This window comes from Lepisma saccharinum, assembly GCF_977018435.1.
Source record: "Lepisma saccharinum chromosome 15 unlocalized genomic scaffold, izLepSacc3.1 SUPER_15_unloc_1, whole genome shotgun sequence".
NCBI lineage: Eukaryota > Metazoa > Arthropoda > Insecta > Zygentoma > Lepismatidae > Lepisma > Lepisma saccharinum.
The window spans coordinates 1,643,407-1,659,522 of NW_028142892.1; the positions used below are offsets into that span (position 1 = coordinate 1,643,407).

The 16,116-nt window shown below is 39.4% G+C and overlaps 1 protein-coding gene across 1 annotated transcript in view; it reads right to left on the minus strand.

Annotated features, from left to right (window-relative positions):
- LOC145982228 (uncharacterized) overlaps nt 1-16,116 on the minus strand; it is a 254,366-nt gene that overhangs the window by 126,267 nt on the left and 111,983 nt on the right. Inside the window, exons 17-19 of the mRNA XM_083115798.1 lie at nt 13,239-13,708; nt 8,217-8,372; nt 5,783-6,076 (exon numbers count right to left, since the gene is read on the minus strand). Coding sequence (XP_082971924.1) covers nt 5,783-6,076; nt 8,217-8,372; nt 13,239-13,708 — 920 coding nt within the window. The remainder of the gene's footprint in view (nt 1-5,782; nt 6,077-8,216; nt 8,373-13,238; nt 13,709-16,116) is intronic.

Genomic DNA, 16,116 nt, shown 5'->3' on the forward strand with positions numbered 1-16,116 from the left:
TGATTGAAGTTAGGCGCGATTTGACATTTGCACGGAATCGTCTGGCATTATTGACCATAACGTACTTCAAATGTTTTGTCAATAGCTTCATTTGTGTTGTTTATGTTGCCTTGGAGATTGCGCGACAACAATAAAATGAAATTAACTCGAGAACATTTTCCTGCGATGATTTTTTACGATTTTCGACGTGGATTATCAAGACAAGAGTGCATCGATCAACTTACTTCCACATTTGGCGATGAAGCCCCATCCTTTGCCACTGTGAAACGCTGGTATAACGAATTTAATCGTGGCCGCCATTCGCTCACCGACGAGATTCGCGAAGGTCGTCCAAAATCAGTTGTTGTTCAAGAAAACATTGATGCTGTGCAAAACCTAATACTGCAAGATCGTCATGTGACATACTGTGAGATTGAGGCAACCATAGGCATTAGTTCCACCAGCATATATAAAATATTACATGATCATTTAGCTGTGAGAAAGGTATGTTCTCGTTGGATCCCACACAATTTGACAAAAACTCAAAAAGACGCTCGCGTCAATTGGTGCAAACAAATGCTAAATAAATACAATCGTGGTGCTTCAAAAGACGTATATAAGATTGTAACAGGTGACGAATCATGGATATATGCATATGAGTCGGAACGTAAACAGCAGTCGACTGTATGGGTGTTTCAAGATGAACCCAATCCAACAAAAGTTGTTCGCGCTCGAAGCACATCAAAACAAATGGTCGCCTGTTTTTTTGGGAAAACTGGTCATGTGGCAACTGTGCCTTTAGAGGAACGTAGAACGGTCAACTCTGAATGGTACACAACAATTTGTTTGCCAGAGGTCTTCGGTCAAATACGGAAAACAAACAAACGCCGTCGGATCATTCTTCATCAAGACAATGTCAGCTGTCACACATCTCGTCTAACAACCGACTTTATGAACAGTCAAAAAATCGAATTGATGGATCATCCGCCATACAGTCCTGATTTGGCACCCAATGACTTCTTCTTGTTCCCGAATGTCAAGAATAAATTACGTGGACAACGATTTTCGTCGGCGGAAGACGCCGTTGATGCGTTCAAAAACCATATTATGGAGGTGTCTCAAGAAGATTGGAAAAACTGCTTTGACAAATGGTTCGAACGAATGCAAAAGTGTATTGACCATAAAGGAGAATACTTCGAAAAACAATAAAGCAGTTTTCAATGCCAAATTCCTGTTTTTTCATTGTTAGGCTCAAAATATAAATAGTGACCCAGCACTACCTTACTATGATGGAAATTTATTGATTAGTACGTGGATCATTCCATACCATTTTGAACAACCCATATCATATCACACTTAATAATTTAACACTTATTTCTACATCTTTCAAGCAGACCCGTAGCTAGAGGGGGCAGGGGGGCAACTGCCCCCCCCCCCCCTGAGAACCTGCCTTGCCCTCCTGTGAAAAATACAGAACATATTCCTACCTGGAATTTTCACTAATCTTTACAATTATATTCTGTATTACTCTAGCAACATAACAAAGACATTTATTGATTTTGTGATTTATGAAGGTGGATTCCGTATAATGTCATTTCAGGATTGGGGGGAAAGAATTAATTCCCTTCCAGTTTCAGACTTCGGGAAATGATCTCGCAATTTTCAGTATCTAGAACAGTTGTGACATTTTGAGTAGTCTTGTATTAAAGGTGCCTAATGTGTTTGGATGTTTTTCTTGGATGTGTTGCTATGAGGTTTGAACTGCATAATTTTTTGTTTTCCAAGTCTACCTTTTGGTAATAGCGATTCATGTGATAGAGAGAGGGAGTGGATATTTGATTTTTGTTACTTAGCGTTGATTTTCCGCCACATCTAGCTAATCGTGACAATGAGTGATGATGTGAAATTGATGAAGAGACACTCACAAACAGTGTTGCAACCACAGGGGGGCAGGGACATTGTCCCCCCAATCTTAAACGGAAGTCTAATCTGGGGGGGGGGGGGCAAACATCGAAGTAATGAAACATGACTAGCAGAATCTAAGAACAGCAGGACAAATGGATAGGTCGAGATGTAATTAATTTTCAAGTGTTTCTTGCACTTTTCTTCCAGACGGCTAAGGGCACTTGCAGGGGGCACAGAGGGGCAATTGCACATTCGATTGCAAATTTTATACAAATAAAAGTACATTTCGTAAAATTTTCTTGCTCGCTTCACTCGTGACAGAAATATCTGCTATTCTTATAGTCCAAGTTCAAAGTCATAGGTAGGGGACGGCGGAAGTCAGCCTTGGGAGCCAAAACGATCTAAATGAAAAAAGAAATGTTAAAGAGAATGCCATGGCGTCCGTGATATTATTAGCGCCCTATTAAATAAATATTGTTTTCAGTTTGCAAATATTTGGATCTAAAGATTTTTCCTGTTCGCTTCGATCCCAATATGATTCTTTTCTGTAATGCATTCTAAATTACCCAAGAGAGAAGTAAGGCCAGATATATACTTCAGATTGTTGCTGTTTAAATGCATGAACAATTGTTTTGAGAAAAAGGAGCGCCCACATTTGAGAGACAATTTGGCGGAGGAATTGATCATGTAGCCTAATGTATTTAAATAATATATATATATATATATATATATATATATATTAAATAAACTTTGTATATGTACACAATTTAGCATTAACATGTTGCATATGTATTTTCTTATTTTACGTTGCTCCATGTTGCATATGTGTACAATATATGTTGTACATGAAAATTATACGTGTCATATGTACAAAAAGAATAATGTTCGTCATGTATATTCTGTCTTTCAAAAATACAGTTTGTGTGCTTGTTTTCCATTACTAGCTAATATAAAATTGAACGTGTTGGAAAAATATTTCAAATCATTTGTTCAAACACAAATGCTTTAGCCCTGACTTCTACCCCGTTTTGCATGATTTACGATGATAATAACGTATTTTAATTCTGCTATTATTACTACCACTACCATCACTATATTTCTATTATTATTATTGGCACGTTTGTCCTTGTACTTGACCCCCTCTCCAGATAAGAATTTGTGGTTTCGCCTCTGCTCACAAAGAACACTCATACCCAGGCTTGAACCTGGAACCCCTGGCTTCGTAGTGTGTTATGTAACCATCCCACCATGGAGGTCAGCTAGTGAAAGATGTAGGACAGCTTACTGGCTCAAATTATTATCAAACACGATGAAATTGTGATAGTGTTTCACATTTATTATTTCGGTTAGAAAGCGATAAAATTTGTAGTTTGATACGGGTTACACTAAGCATCTTATGGAGCGTAAATATCAATTTCAAATCTTATGAATCATTTCTCTATGCAAACGCATCAAATGTGATAAGCAACATAGGTGTGTGTTATGATATCCATTTTATAAAGGAAAAGTTAAGTTTTAACCCTTACTGTTTGCATGATATCATTTCCATAGCATGTTATATATTGCTCTCAGAATTTTAAACTGCAGTATTAATGCCATTTGCAACTGCAAAGCTATCAATGGGATTGCATACATTAAGGACAGAAGATGCCTTATTTCGATTGCTTGTAACATCGAAAGTAGAATTAGACAAGTAAATAGTGACTGAGAAGAGTTGCTTGCCTTGATGTCCTGTACACACTGTCAAAGTTGTGTGTGTTATCAGGCGGCACCCTATGAATATAGGTTCAAGAAAATGACAAGTAGAAAAAAGCTGCAGTGAAATAAATACGATTGATTGATTGAATTGGTGTTTTAAGTCCATTTTATGCACAGTAAGGCTAATCGGGACTGGACCTACAGTTTTAAAGTGAGATAAGAACCACTACGTACCTCCACCAGGTATCGAACCCGGGACCCCTTGATTACAAGGCAATGACGCTACCACTGCGCCATTGCGGAGGCCCTAAATACGATTGAAAATCTCTCAAATTATATTATATTATATTTACATTGTGTCTGTTGTAGATGTTGTCTGTTAAAGTACCTCAGACACAACCTATTTTTTTGACAAATTATTATGTCAACTCTTCTGCTAAGGAGTGGACTCTCCTAATTTTATTCATTCTATCTTAAGCCATTCTGTGACTGGCAGAAATCAGTATCAGCATTAAAGAAAACTGATGTTTGGAGTTTGCACGCTTCTGCTCAAAAAGTGGTGGCGATAAGGGGCCCAGAGACCTCGTGCCGCGGAAATGGGGTAAGGCGAAGGAGGTCTCTTATATCATTCGGTTTTGTACCATAGTCATTAAGGAAGGTATTTTTCATTATGTAAAGAGGATACAACATTTCCCTCTATAAAACTTGATATGAAATATTAATGATGACACTGTAATTCAAGAAGTCATTGATCAATCAAGTGATTCCTATTTGATTGTCAGGTGTCAAACACATGTTCACAAACAACACAATATTTTGCAAAATGGTTAACGTAACCAGTAGGCAAACATTGTCTGTAGTGATGCAAGAGTCTTTCATTTGAAGCAAATATAATCCGCGGTGGAGTAAGGGACCCATGTTTCAATGTTTTAGCAAGTAGGCCTACAAAAAATGTATTACACATTTTTACACAATTCATCAAAGTCTAGATAATATGTTACCATTATTATTTAATTAATTCGATTTTTCTTGCATAACACAACACAATGGTGTTGTTGGATTCTTGTTAGATTACTTTGTGCGTAAAAATCTTGCGTACTGGAAACTAGAGGGAATCATTATGAAGCATGATTTATAAATGACTTCCTTAATCAGTTCTGCAGAGAAGCCAAAAGCTGTTGGTACATATTAATCGTCTATTAATATTATTGACCTGTAAATATAAAGTAGATACAGTCCCGATTAGCCTATTTATGTTAAACTTTATCTTTGTTTTCTTTGGTAGTCCGAAAGGTTATTATCGAAATATTGTTATTTGATGTTGTTCGAACTTTTATTTTCGTTGGAGTTTCAAGATAACATCCCTTTCCTGTTACTTATTACTTTTGGAGGAGGGGTGGCAAGTGCCTCTCTGTACCTTGCTATATCTGTCAATGCAACACAATATATTAAAAATTTGCCCCCTCTAGGATTGACTTCGCCCCCCCCCCCCCCCCTGCTACGGGCCTGCTTTCAAGTGTTGAAGTGTTCAATATCGACACTGGAATTGTTTTTCATGCTTGTGTTTGGATCTTGCAGCCATTTTCAATTGAAAGTGTGTGGTGATTTTAACATTTTCAGATCTTTATGAAAATCGCTCTAACTTCTGTTCTGTAATTCCAAATGTAATGATTCAAAAACAGTTTTCTTAAAAAGTAAATGATCTTTCTTTTTGTTCATTATCATTTTTGCTTCCAGATTAGTAGTTTCCATGCTATTCTTGAATAAATCATACAGATTTTTTTTCATAATTTCTGATCTTTGGGGCACAAAATAACCATGGAGGGGGCAAAATACCTTAACCATATTGCTTATGTTTACTATGCGATTCCGGATTAGTCCAAAAATTGTGAAACATATGAGGTGCCTGGACCCCCCAAAATTGAAAATTTTGAGAAAATCAAAAGTTTGACCCAAATGAAAAATCTGAATTTTGCATCACAGAGAGAACTCTTGAGACTCAACACAATATTAAAGATTGGTGGTGATCTTTCGAATAAGAAAAATATTTAAGATTAAATTTTCACAAAAATAGCCTCTTGACAATGCTAAATAAAGCACATGTGGTACTGGAAATGAAGAACTTACAAGACATAGCTATAAAGACATTTGAAATATGGATTACACCTATAAACACCTCTTTAATTTTTCCTATTGTTACCTGAATGTAATCAAACCCCAATTCTCCATAGCACCAAAATAGAAATCTGGGATCGCCGCGATGTCTATCTTTGGTAGTGGGAACGAGACGTTGAAGTACTCTTCGTAGAAGGACAGGATATTAGAACTTATGTTGAGGCCATATTCCACTTGGTTGATGGTACTTGGCTTAGACCATGCAGAGTACATTCCATTTTGTTTATGCTGGAAGTCGCAGACAATAAATGCCGTCAAGTAAGTGGACATAACAGGCGTCTCCTTGTAGTGGTCCCAAAACCAGCCATCAATTTCAGTCCTGGAAAGTAAATTAATGGAAGTTAAAGGGTAGAAAAGTTACCATAATCTCAGCTTCACCATGAAAAAAAGACAAAATAAATAAAACTTTTTTTTTCATATGTAAATGAAAACTATTTTCATGTCCCTTTCCTTTAACTGCAAAGAACAAACTTCACTGGCTATATCTTAACTATGTATTTATTATTATAAGCTGATGAGATAAAATTTTGAAGGTTCCTCTTCTGTAGCAACAGAAGTTGTGAAAATTGAATGTTGTCATTCTGAAAAGCATTTTTTTGAAAAAGCTTAGATCAGGAACATTGTCTCCTCTCCCTCACCACTCCCAAACAGTTAAGAAACTTGGTGATCAAATTTAATGATGTTGATTTGTGCATATTTTCATCTATATGTAGAGTGTAGACATTTTGAATACATCATCTACTCAATGTCAATTTTTACCCCAAGTGCTGAGGTCCAGGGGTGCCCACGGGGGGGACTGTGACACAGGTTGCGCCATCTAGATTTTTTGGGGGCATTTTTTTCCCTTCAAATAATATAAAATTCAACATTTCTTTTTTCCAAAATATATGTAGGTAAAGATTTTACACCTTAAATGCACCATATTTAATCCATTAGATGAAGAAAAGAAAGTGTTTAAGGGTATTATCGAAGGGTGGGGGCTGGGTAGATATCCAACTTTTGCATATTAGGCCTTAATTGACATGTGGGTTCTGGGGAGGGATTCTGAATTAATTTTTTGGGGGGACAGTATCCAACTGTAAGTCTTAGATTATGGCGGGTATTTTAGTTAGAGGGGGATTGAGCATTAAATTGAGGGGATATCCAATTCTTGTGTATTACTATTGTCTTAAACTGTTGCGGAAATTCTGGTGTGGAGACTGAGAATTATTTTTTTGGAGAAGGCAATATCCACTCTTCAATATCAACAGTAAGTCTAAATTTGATTATTAAATTTAAAAGGGGGATAGAAGCTCTTGATAAAGTGATAAATCTTAGATTGTCAAGGGATTTCTGTAGTGGAGAGAGAGTTCGAACATTATATTTGTGAGACTGTATTTAGCGATATGGCATCCACACATTTTCGACCCCGAACGTGCCAAAGGAGAAGCTGGAATAGACTAAGAATGTATTGATGTCCCATTAAATTAATATTCCTGAAAGCCTGCAAAGAAATGGATGTCAAAATTTTCTTGTTCGCTTCACTCGCGTCAATGTGTTGCTAGGATGCATGTTTGGCATTTTATAGTATAGCTACATTACAAGACAAGCGATATTCTAAATTATGATGAACGATATTAGGGGTGGTATTCAGTGATGGGCCCCCTGTTTAGGGAGGATGGGCAGATCAAGTAAAATGTTCAGTAAAGCTAAGAAAAAAGTTGCTTTCAGTAGACACGCTGTCGTAATTAAATACTTTGTGCAGATTACGATATGGTTTGAGGACGCGATTGACATGATTTTGCAGGGGATGTGCCATTGACCTTGGGGCGGATGGGCACCCCTGCTGAGGTCACCACATGTCTACATGTTAAGTACAATAGTGAATCATCATGATGATAATGATGATTTTTAACTGTGGGCGTTTTTGTGCGAGTGTTCAATACAGCAACCCTATATAATAACCCTTTGGAGCACTTGGGTCCTCGCATTTCATAGCAGCATCTAAAACCATAATTACTTTTAAAGTAAAGGCAAGATTGGATTGGACAACACCTTCGTGTGTTTAAGAAGGCTAGAGAGTTAGTTAGTTAATGTAAAGGCAATGATTATCAAGTTACTTTTAAAGAGTAACTTTCATAACACTGCCAGTGGTGTCAACTTATATGGGACCCTAGCCTACTCAATAATTTGTTCTGTTATTATTATTAATAATATTTTTATTATTATTATATTTGTTATTGTCATTCGTGGAAGATTGGTTATTGAAATCAGTAAATAACATTGTTGGCATACATTAATACAGACAGCATGGAAAGAAGAATGTATGAGATTTTTGGGTGAACTTAAGTGTTCGAACCTACCCCCTGTTTTTCAAAAGTTGGCATCCCTGAAACTTAGCGAATCACATGTCTCCACAATACCTACAAGAGTGCGCTGTGGTTCTGGAAATGAATTTGCACCTCGTACTTTTTACTTACATGGACTCTGTCGTCTCCAGAGGCATGTTGGACAATGAGATCATTGTTCCAGGTCGTCCAAGGCTGGTCTTGAATGTAGCCTTCATTGCTGGTTCATCGAAACAAGGGTAGGCCCTTCGAGCATCAGTGGGGGAGAACTGTGTTGTGGCCAGCCATCTGAAGAAAAGTGTTTTTTACGAAATGATGCAGTGATAAATTTAAAGGAGAATTCAATTTCACATTGGGAAAGAAATATATGTACTACCACTAACAATTTTATTTCTCTTGTAGTCTGTGGTTATTACATGCAAAAAAACACAGTTTTTCGTTGTGACGTTCCAGGAGAACACACACTCCCTTCATCAGACATTTATCTTTAACACTAACAATTTCAACATGCATTCTCAGTTTACCAGCAAGGTTAAATCGGTGTTAGCCTCCAACGTTTTGAGCACATAAATTGCTTTCGTCATCAGGGAATGTTGATTGGAGACCAAGTGTGAGATTAAATATGTGTGGATTAAAGGAGGCTTAGACTTTTGATTGGTTCACTCTGGATACCAGTGTTCTATTGGCTGATATCGTGCTTTTACAGAGAAGTGGATACCACGTGTGACCATGTTCCTTTTGAGGTTCATGCTTTCTTGGACAAATGCTATAGCTTTTTTTTTTATGTTTCCATCCCAGTAACTGGCACAGTCACAGATATTTGTGGGTTGTAAGGATACCATTGCAAGTTAATGGGATTATTACAACCTGGGGGTGTTCGTGATTGTACATTTGGCTATGATTTTGTTGTCTGAAAGTAAAATTCTGGAGCCCTCGATGATGCTGTGTTCTGCTAGTCCTAACTTTTCTAGTTGGAACAATGTGATGTAGCACTGATCTTCATGTCATCTATATTCAATGGTGGTGCATCCTCTTTGTCCGGTTACCCCTCTCCATGTAGCCCCATTCTCTCGCGCGTATTCCTTCCCTTGGGTGAGATCTCTCGAGTCACTACTTGCGCATAGACTTATTTTCCTTCGCTTGCTTGTTGCCTTAGTTGAAAATAACGTTTGACGAACGAAATTCTTTAGGGACACGACAGGGGAGGCGTCGGCACCGGAAAGTCTTGGCAATGAACAGCCCCATTTGCTCCGAATTTCCTTGCATAAAGGACAATTTCCCTGGATGTAGCAACACTACCCGTCTCTGTTGTGGTAGCTGGTGGAAGCACAGCAGCCTCACGTTACCTCATCCACGGCTCCTATTGGCTGCAGTTCCTGGATCGGATGCCAGAGCAACACGTGACAGGTTTGTTTGAACTCAATGTGACGTCACACTAATATGGTCCATTGCGTTATGTAACACTTCGACAAGGGAGGTTTTTGGTCCATGAGAGAATAACAGCATTATGATTTATTTCCTACGCTACGGTTTCTACAGCCCCTGGCCATATTATATTTCAGCGCTACGGTTTCTACAACCGCAATGTGACATTCCAATGTAAAACGTACTCGCGGACATTTTTAGAAGGCAACTTTTAACCGGTCAACCCTAATCCAGGAATTGTAAATAGATTCAAACACGGACTGGGAGATAAAATCAGCAAACGTAAATGGGTTCTAGACCGTATAGAATCTTTTTATCTGTAACGTATTTCAATTCGGTCCAGGAACCTTTTTTCCGGATCAATTTCAATACGGTCCAGGAACCTTTTTTCTCGAATTAGTTTAAATAGGGTCCAAGTTCCGTATTGAAATGAAACAATACGCAACTTGGATCGATTACGGACCTGACTATAAACAATTATCCACTTGTGAGCATGAAAGAATAATCCAGGTGCTGGCTGCCTTGAGAATCTAAGGCACAAGGTAGAAATGGGCGAAACGCAAACGCTGCAGTTACGTTACCCTCTCCATGTAGCCCCATTCTCTCGCGCGTGTTCCTTCACATGGTTGTAGCAACACCTCTGGCAACACTACCTGTCCCTGTTGTGATATCTGCTTGGCGGCTCCTATTGGCTGCAGTTCCTGGATCGGATGCCGGAGCAACACGTAACGGGTTTGTTTGAGCTCAGTGTGACGCCACGCTAATATAACTCTTCCACAAGGGAGTTTTTGAACCTGGCCCACGAGAGAACAACAGCGTTATTATTTATTCCCTGTGCTACGCTTTCTACAACAGCAGCGTGACATTACAATGTAAAACATACTTTTTAGAAGCCAGCAGATAATTTATTACAGCTCATCATGCAGACAACATGCAGCCAGCCAGCCAGCAGATATCTTATTGCAGCTCATCATGCAGACAACATGCAGCCAGCCAGCCAGCAGACGTCTATTGCAGCTCATCATGCAGACAACATGCAGCCAGCCAGCCAGCAGACGTCTATTGCAGCTCATCATGCAGCCAGCCAGACACCATGCCGACATCATGCAGCAAGCACATAACACACGTAGCCAGCAGACCACGTGCAGCCTGCAGCTCAGCATACCACCAGCGGTCAGCATTCCAGCTGAACATGCAGCCAGACCAGTGCAGTACCAGCTATACCGACAGCTCCAACTTTTTTTTATTTACACATTATTATATACAGGGTTTTTATTTTTCTTTACTCGATGTACCTTTAATTATTATTTCAAAATATACTCTCCATAACCATCTCTACTCTGCGTGGTAACCACTCACAGTGGATACATCTTGGCCAGGGGAATGATGAAGGAATTGGGAGCATAAAGGTAGAAACATTAATTTGCCTCAAACATCGCTCTGAAGCTCGCAAGTTGAACGCTCATTCACCCCACATTCCACCGGATGCAGAGCCGAGCAACAAGAACTTTCCACCTGGCTCTGCACAGTCAGCAAGACAACGGCCCTCGCCAGCGGTGAGTGCACCTCCACTGTAAATTTCCATCTGCATCCAGGGATACCCCAGGTGCACAGTGGAGGTGCAAAGTCCACCAACCTATGACTCAAATCCAATGTATAAAACCCCTGGAGACGGTAAATCGATCTCTCACTTCGCTTAAATATATCCACCAAACTGATCGACGAGAAGACGACGACGGCCTGCTGAGAGATCGCTACGTTACGAGGCGGCAACAAGTGAGAAGTCCATAAGCAGTCCGGATTAAGCCAGCCAAAGAATCTGCAGTTCATTTACAATCAAGTCGCCGAATTGCCTGCCGTCTCTTATCGCCACCTTCGATCTCTCCAGCGGGCACCTGTCACCGTGCAACCGTCGCCGACGTCAGAAGTCGAGGGCCAGACCTACAGCAAGGGGTGAGTAGCGTTCAACACCACAGGCTCCCAACAATCCTTCATCAGCTCTCTTAAGGGTAGAGGTGGTTAGCCAAGTCAAACAAAACCTATCGCATTTATCTGAGCTACGTCCCGGCGTGACTCGATCCAGTACCTTACCCGACGTCACGCTACATGGTGCCTTCTAAAAATGTCCGCGAGTACGTTTTATATTGGAATGTCACATTGCGGTTGTAGAAACCGTAGCGCTCAAATATAATATGGCCAGGGGCTGTAGAAACCGTAGCGTAGGAAATAAATCTTAATGCTGTTATTCTCTCGTGGACCAAAAACCTCCCTTGTCGAAGTGTTACATAACGCAATGGACCATATTAGTGTGACGTCACATTGAGTTCCAACAAACCTGTCACGTGTTGCTCTGGCATCCGATCCAGGAACTGCAGCCAATAGGCGTATTCTCAATGTTACTGCAGTTACCGCTGATAAACCATTTTTTCATGCATTTAGCTTTAATATATGGGTAATTGCTCATTACATATGAAAAGTACTGTATTTTCACCTTTTCACCTAAAAGGCTAAAATATTTTCTTCCATCTAGAATGTGGTTGGACTCTTTGACAAGGGAAAGCCACCTGCTAGAATGTTCCAGAACAACTTTCTAATAGTCTGGAGGGGAGTAATGTTTGTGTATTATATATATCGTCCTGTTTTGTACCTTGTTACTTGGTGCAGAGTCTGAAGAAGACCTTGCTAGAAGGTTGAAACGTTACGTTTAGTTTGTTTTATAATAAAATAAATTTCTGCCTTGGTCAGCATATTCAGTTTTTCATATCATGGAAACAAGGCTTAATTGTGTTATAAATGAAAAGTACTATTAAAATAACCTTCTAAACCAGAATTTAAATAAATCATTTAAAGAACTTAAAAATACACCTTCACGGACGCCATTGCACCCTTCTGATGACAGGGTTTCCTCCCCTATTGTACGCGGGGAGGGCGAGGGACTGCTTTAAAACACGCGGACGCTCTCGGTCCAATTTTAGGCAAAAAGGGAAATTGTATGAAAAATATCGAATTTGTCGGAAAATTTGAAGTTGCCTCAATTCTATTTTTGTTTTACTTGCATGCCTGTGTTAGTGTTTTGTTTTGTTTCTATTATATCTAATTAATCTCAATGAGGTTATAATAAATAGGCTATCCCTGCTGGACATTTCTACTGTTTACAGTAGATGGAATCTACTGTTATCAATTGTACTCTACTGTGGTTCTCGGAAATTAGTGAAACTCAATGGTTTCCAACTGTACACCATACTCGTGCGCACAGGGGGACAGTTGCCCCTCCTAATACTCTCACTTAGAAATTTAATGTAACTTGTGTTACACCTATGTGGTCGCAGAATAAATTGGTCACACATTGGTAATGAATAAATTATGTGTAGTGCTTTTAATCTTCTGTACGAAATCTTGTTTATATTTAAATTAGTCTGAACCACAAAGAAGGAAAATAAAGGGAGGGAAACCGACTGGAATTCTTCTAATACAGTGATTTTCGGGGGGGTTCACACACACTAAATACACTCCTGTTTAGTAGTCATCAATACAATAAAACAGTGAGATGGAATTAGGTTTTTGTTTTTCCGACTTAACTTTCATACTTTTACCCACCTTAATCAGTGGGTCTGCGCACGTCTATACTGAATTTTCAGCATCTTATAAATACAATAAATAAGCATTGTTACAGTAAACCAGGTCAAATGTTAACAATACGCCACTGAGAGAGAAAGAGAGAGAGATTACCTTGTTTCGTTTTGATACTGGTAAGAGCTGCGATAGAATCCATGAAGTTGATCATTCAGGTTGCCAATGTATTTAAGATATATTTCATATTCTCTGCCCTGCTCAATGTCCTCCTGTAAGAATATGATATAAAACTGCCGATCGTTGTCGTACAACTGGCTCGATATGGCAACAGTGTCCCCTGTGATTGAATCCGTGACAGTCACCGTCTCTTCCAGCACTGTGATGTCGTACGCGTTGAGAGTGATGTTGCCTGTGTTTTCTGCCACCGTCACTTCTATCCTTTCCTCCCCGCGAAAAGTGAAGTTCCCTTCCTCCAAGAACGGGATTAGTCTGAGCGTGTACCTGATTGGAAACACGCTGCGTGGGAGGCGATAATAGCTGTCATTCTGTGCTTGAGTTCCTGCTAGGATTATGCACACCAAGAGGAATTGTGGGTAAAAATGTTTCCCTTCGTTCTGCATGTTTCGTCGTTAGTTTTCCTGTAAAGATAAGAAAAAAAGGTAGCATCGAGGAAACGATACGTCAATGATTGATATTAAAAGTATACCAGGCACGTCAACACTTCGATTATTTGCAGGGTTTGGAAGTAAGTAATTACTTTTCAAAGTAAGTACCTGTAACAGAGTTCCTTTTTACAATGAAAAATCGCGGTATCAACAGTTATTTTATTGCCCGATTCACACGGATCTGGATTTCCAGTAGGAATGTCCTATGGCGCTGGACTGGCTACCCATCTGCTGGTTTTCGCCTCACACGATACTTGTTACCCTAGTTGTCGATATACTTTTGTTCCCATAAGACATTGCGCAGCGCAGAGAAGCTAAAAAGATGGACGAGCAATTTGAAGAATGTTGTAGGAGAATTCCTGCTGTATTAAAAAGAAAAGTGCCATGGCTCTACCCTCAGAAAAAGAAAAAGAACTTGTTTTGCCAAAATATAGTTAAATTAATACATTCACGAACGAGGAGATTCGAATCTCGTAAGCGTTCCAGCTTACGGCCGCCTCAATTCCTGCGCCGCATCCCCAGCTGTTCTCTCACTTGCTCTGGGCCAGCATAGTCTGGCCTGTGCGCAGAGGCATGCGCGGAGGCATGAAAAGGTCTCCGCAGTTAACGAGCGAGGATGTGGTAGCCCAGTGGTAGCCATAAGACAATGGCACGACGCGAGAGCTTTCGCATTGTGTTGACATAGTTGCAAACTTCACGGAGAAGTTACTAATCCTGACCGATTTGTAATACTCGTTGGAGAAGTAATTCGCGAGAAATATACTTTCCTGCATACTTGGCAAGAACGAACGTAATATCTTCCCCAAATTTATATAACCATTTAGATAGATGCGTCTAAAGAGCCATCCAGACCTTTTTGTTATCGATTTCTCTCACGGACACAGACACTCACGTGTTGCAACTGACGTTGACAATTTTCTGTACAAAAGAATTGCCTAAATATCAAAGGGAACTCGCATCACCAGGCGATTTTTTACTTTAATATTTGTAAAATATCACACGGAAAATCTATCAGTATAAGAATTTCACTTGGAGATAGATATAATTCAATTTCTTGCATTGAATTTTAAAAATTGTAGATCTAAAGTTCATTTAGCAGATAATCATATTTCAGTTGTTAGTAACACCGATTGTTGATGTACCGTCTGCCGTGCTGGGGTTGCAAATTATAAACAAAGCAAGGCGAGAATACCGATCGACTCGGTGTCTCTAATTGTTCAGTGTTTTTCTTTTTAGTGAAGTGAAAGTGTCGGATGGTGTGTGAAAAGAAGGGTAGTTAGTAAAGATGAGTCAGATTAGAGCATTATTACATACACCGTTTTCCAAGGCACTATACGATATTAAAATAAAAGTTAAACAACTTGGCTGTCACACGCCAGATTTAACAACAATTCTATTTAAAAATATCAAAAAAATGGTAAAGGTGACAGGTGTCGAAATTTTAATAGTCGCATTTATTTCCTAGAAACTCTGGCCCACCTCCGCACATCATGCTATGATGCCAGGGATCACGGGTTCGAATCCCGGCATGGGCATTGGTGTTCTTTGTGAGTGTTCACTCATCCTTATCTTCGCGATTAGCCAAAAGTAGTACAAATGCGAAGTAAAATAAATCAATCTTAGGAATTTTTGTCTGCAACTTTAGTAAACAAAGTTCCATTAAAATTACCTCTTTCATTAGAATTCTATGACATATGCTAGCAAAAATTTTTCGATTTCTTGATCACGTTGGCACTATCCATCATACTAGCTGCCAGCCGCCACTGATTAAAGCATTTTTTTCAACTAAATATATCAAACATTCAATACACTTATAACAATAAGGATTTTCATTATCGGCTAATCATATTCGTTACGTAAATATCATTCACTTTGCATAAATACCTAACGAACTGAACACAAACGTGATTCATTTCAGTTACTTTTTCTTTTATCGAGAAGTGAAGAAAACAAACCAACACTCGGAAACCACAGGCAAAAAAGTTCCTTCGGCAAACTCTCACAGATTATCTTCACATGGCCAAACTTCGTTCTGATTGGCTGTTCCACAGAATCCAGTCGAGGAAAGTCAGTTGCAATTAGAACATGGCCTATTCCCCAAAACCAGTCGAGCAGCCAGCCAGGCAGCCATCACTTCCAGTCATGTAGCCAGTTCAGCGCCAACTAACTGGAAATCCAGTTCCGTGTGATTCGACCTTTAGATTGTTAACTTGAAGACTTGTAACACGTGTAAGAGGTAAATTTGGCAACTCTGTTTTCAATGTGTCACCTCTGGATGCTAGTGAAAGGATTTTCGTGGAATCGACAAAGGTAAAGATTAGGGCTGAGGCGATATCACTTTCAACCGATACTCTCACCAATTCCCACCG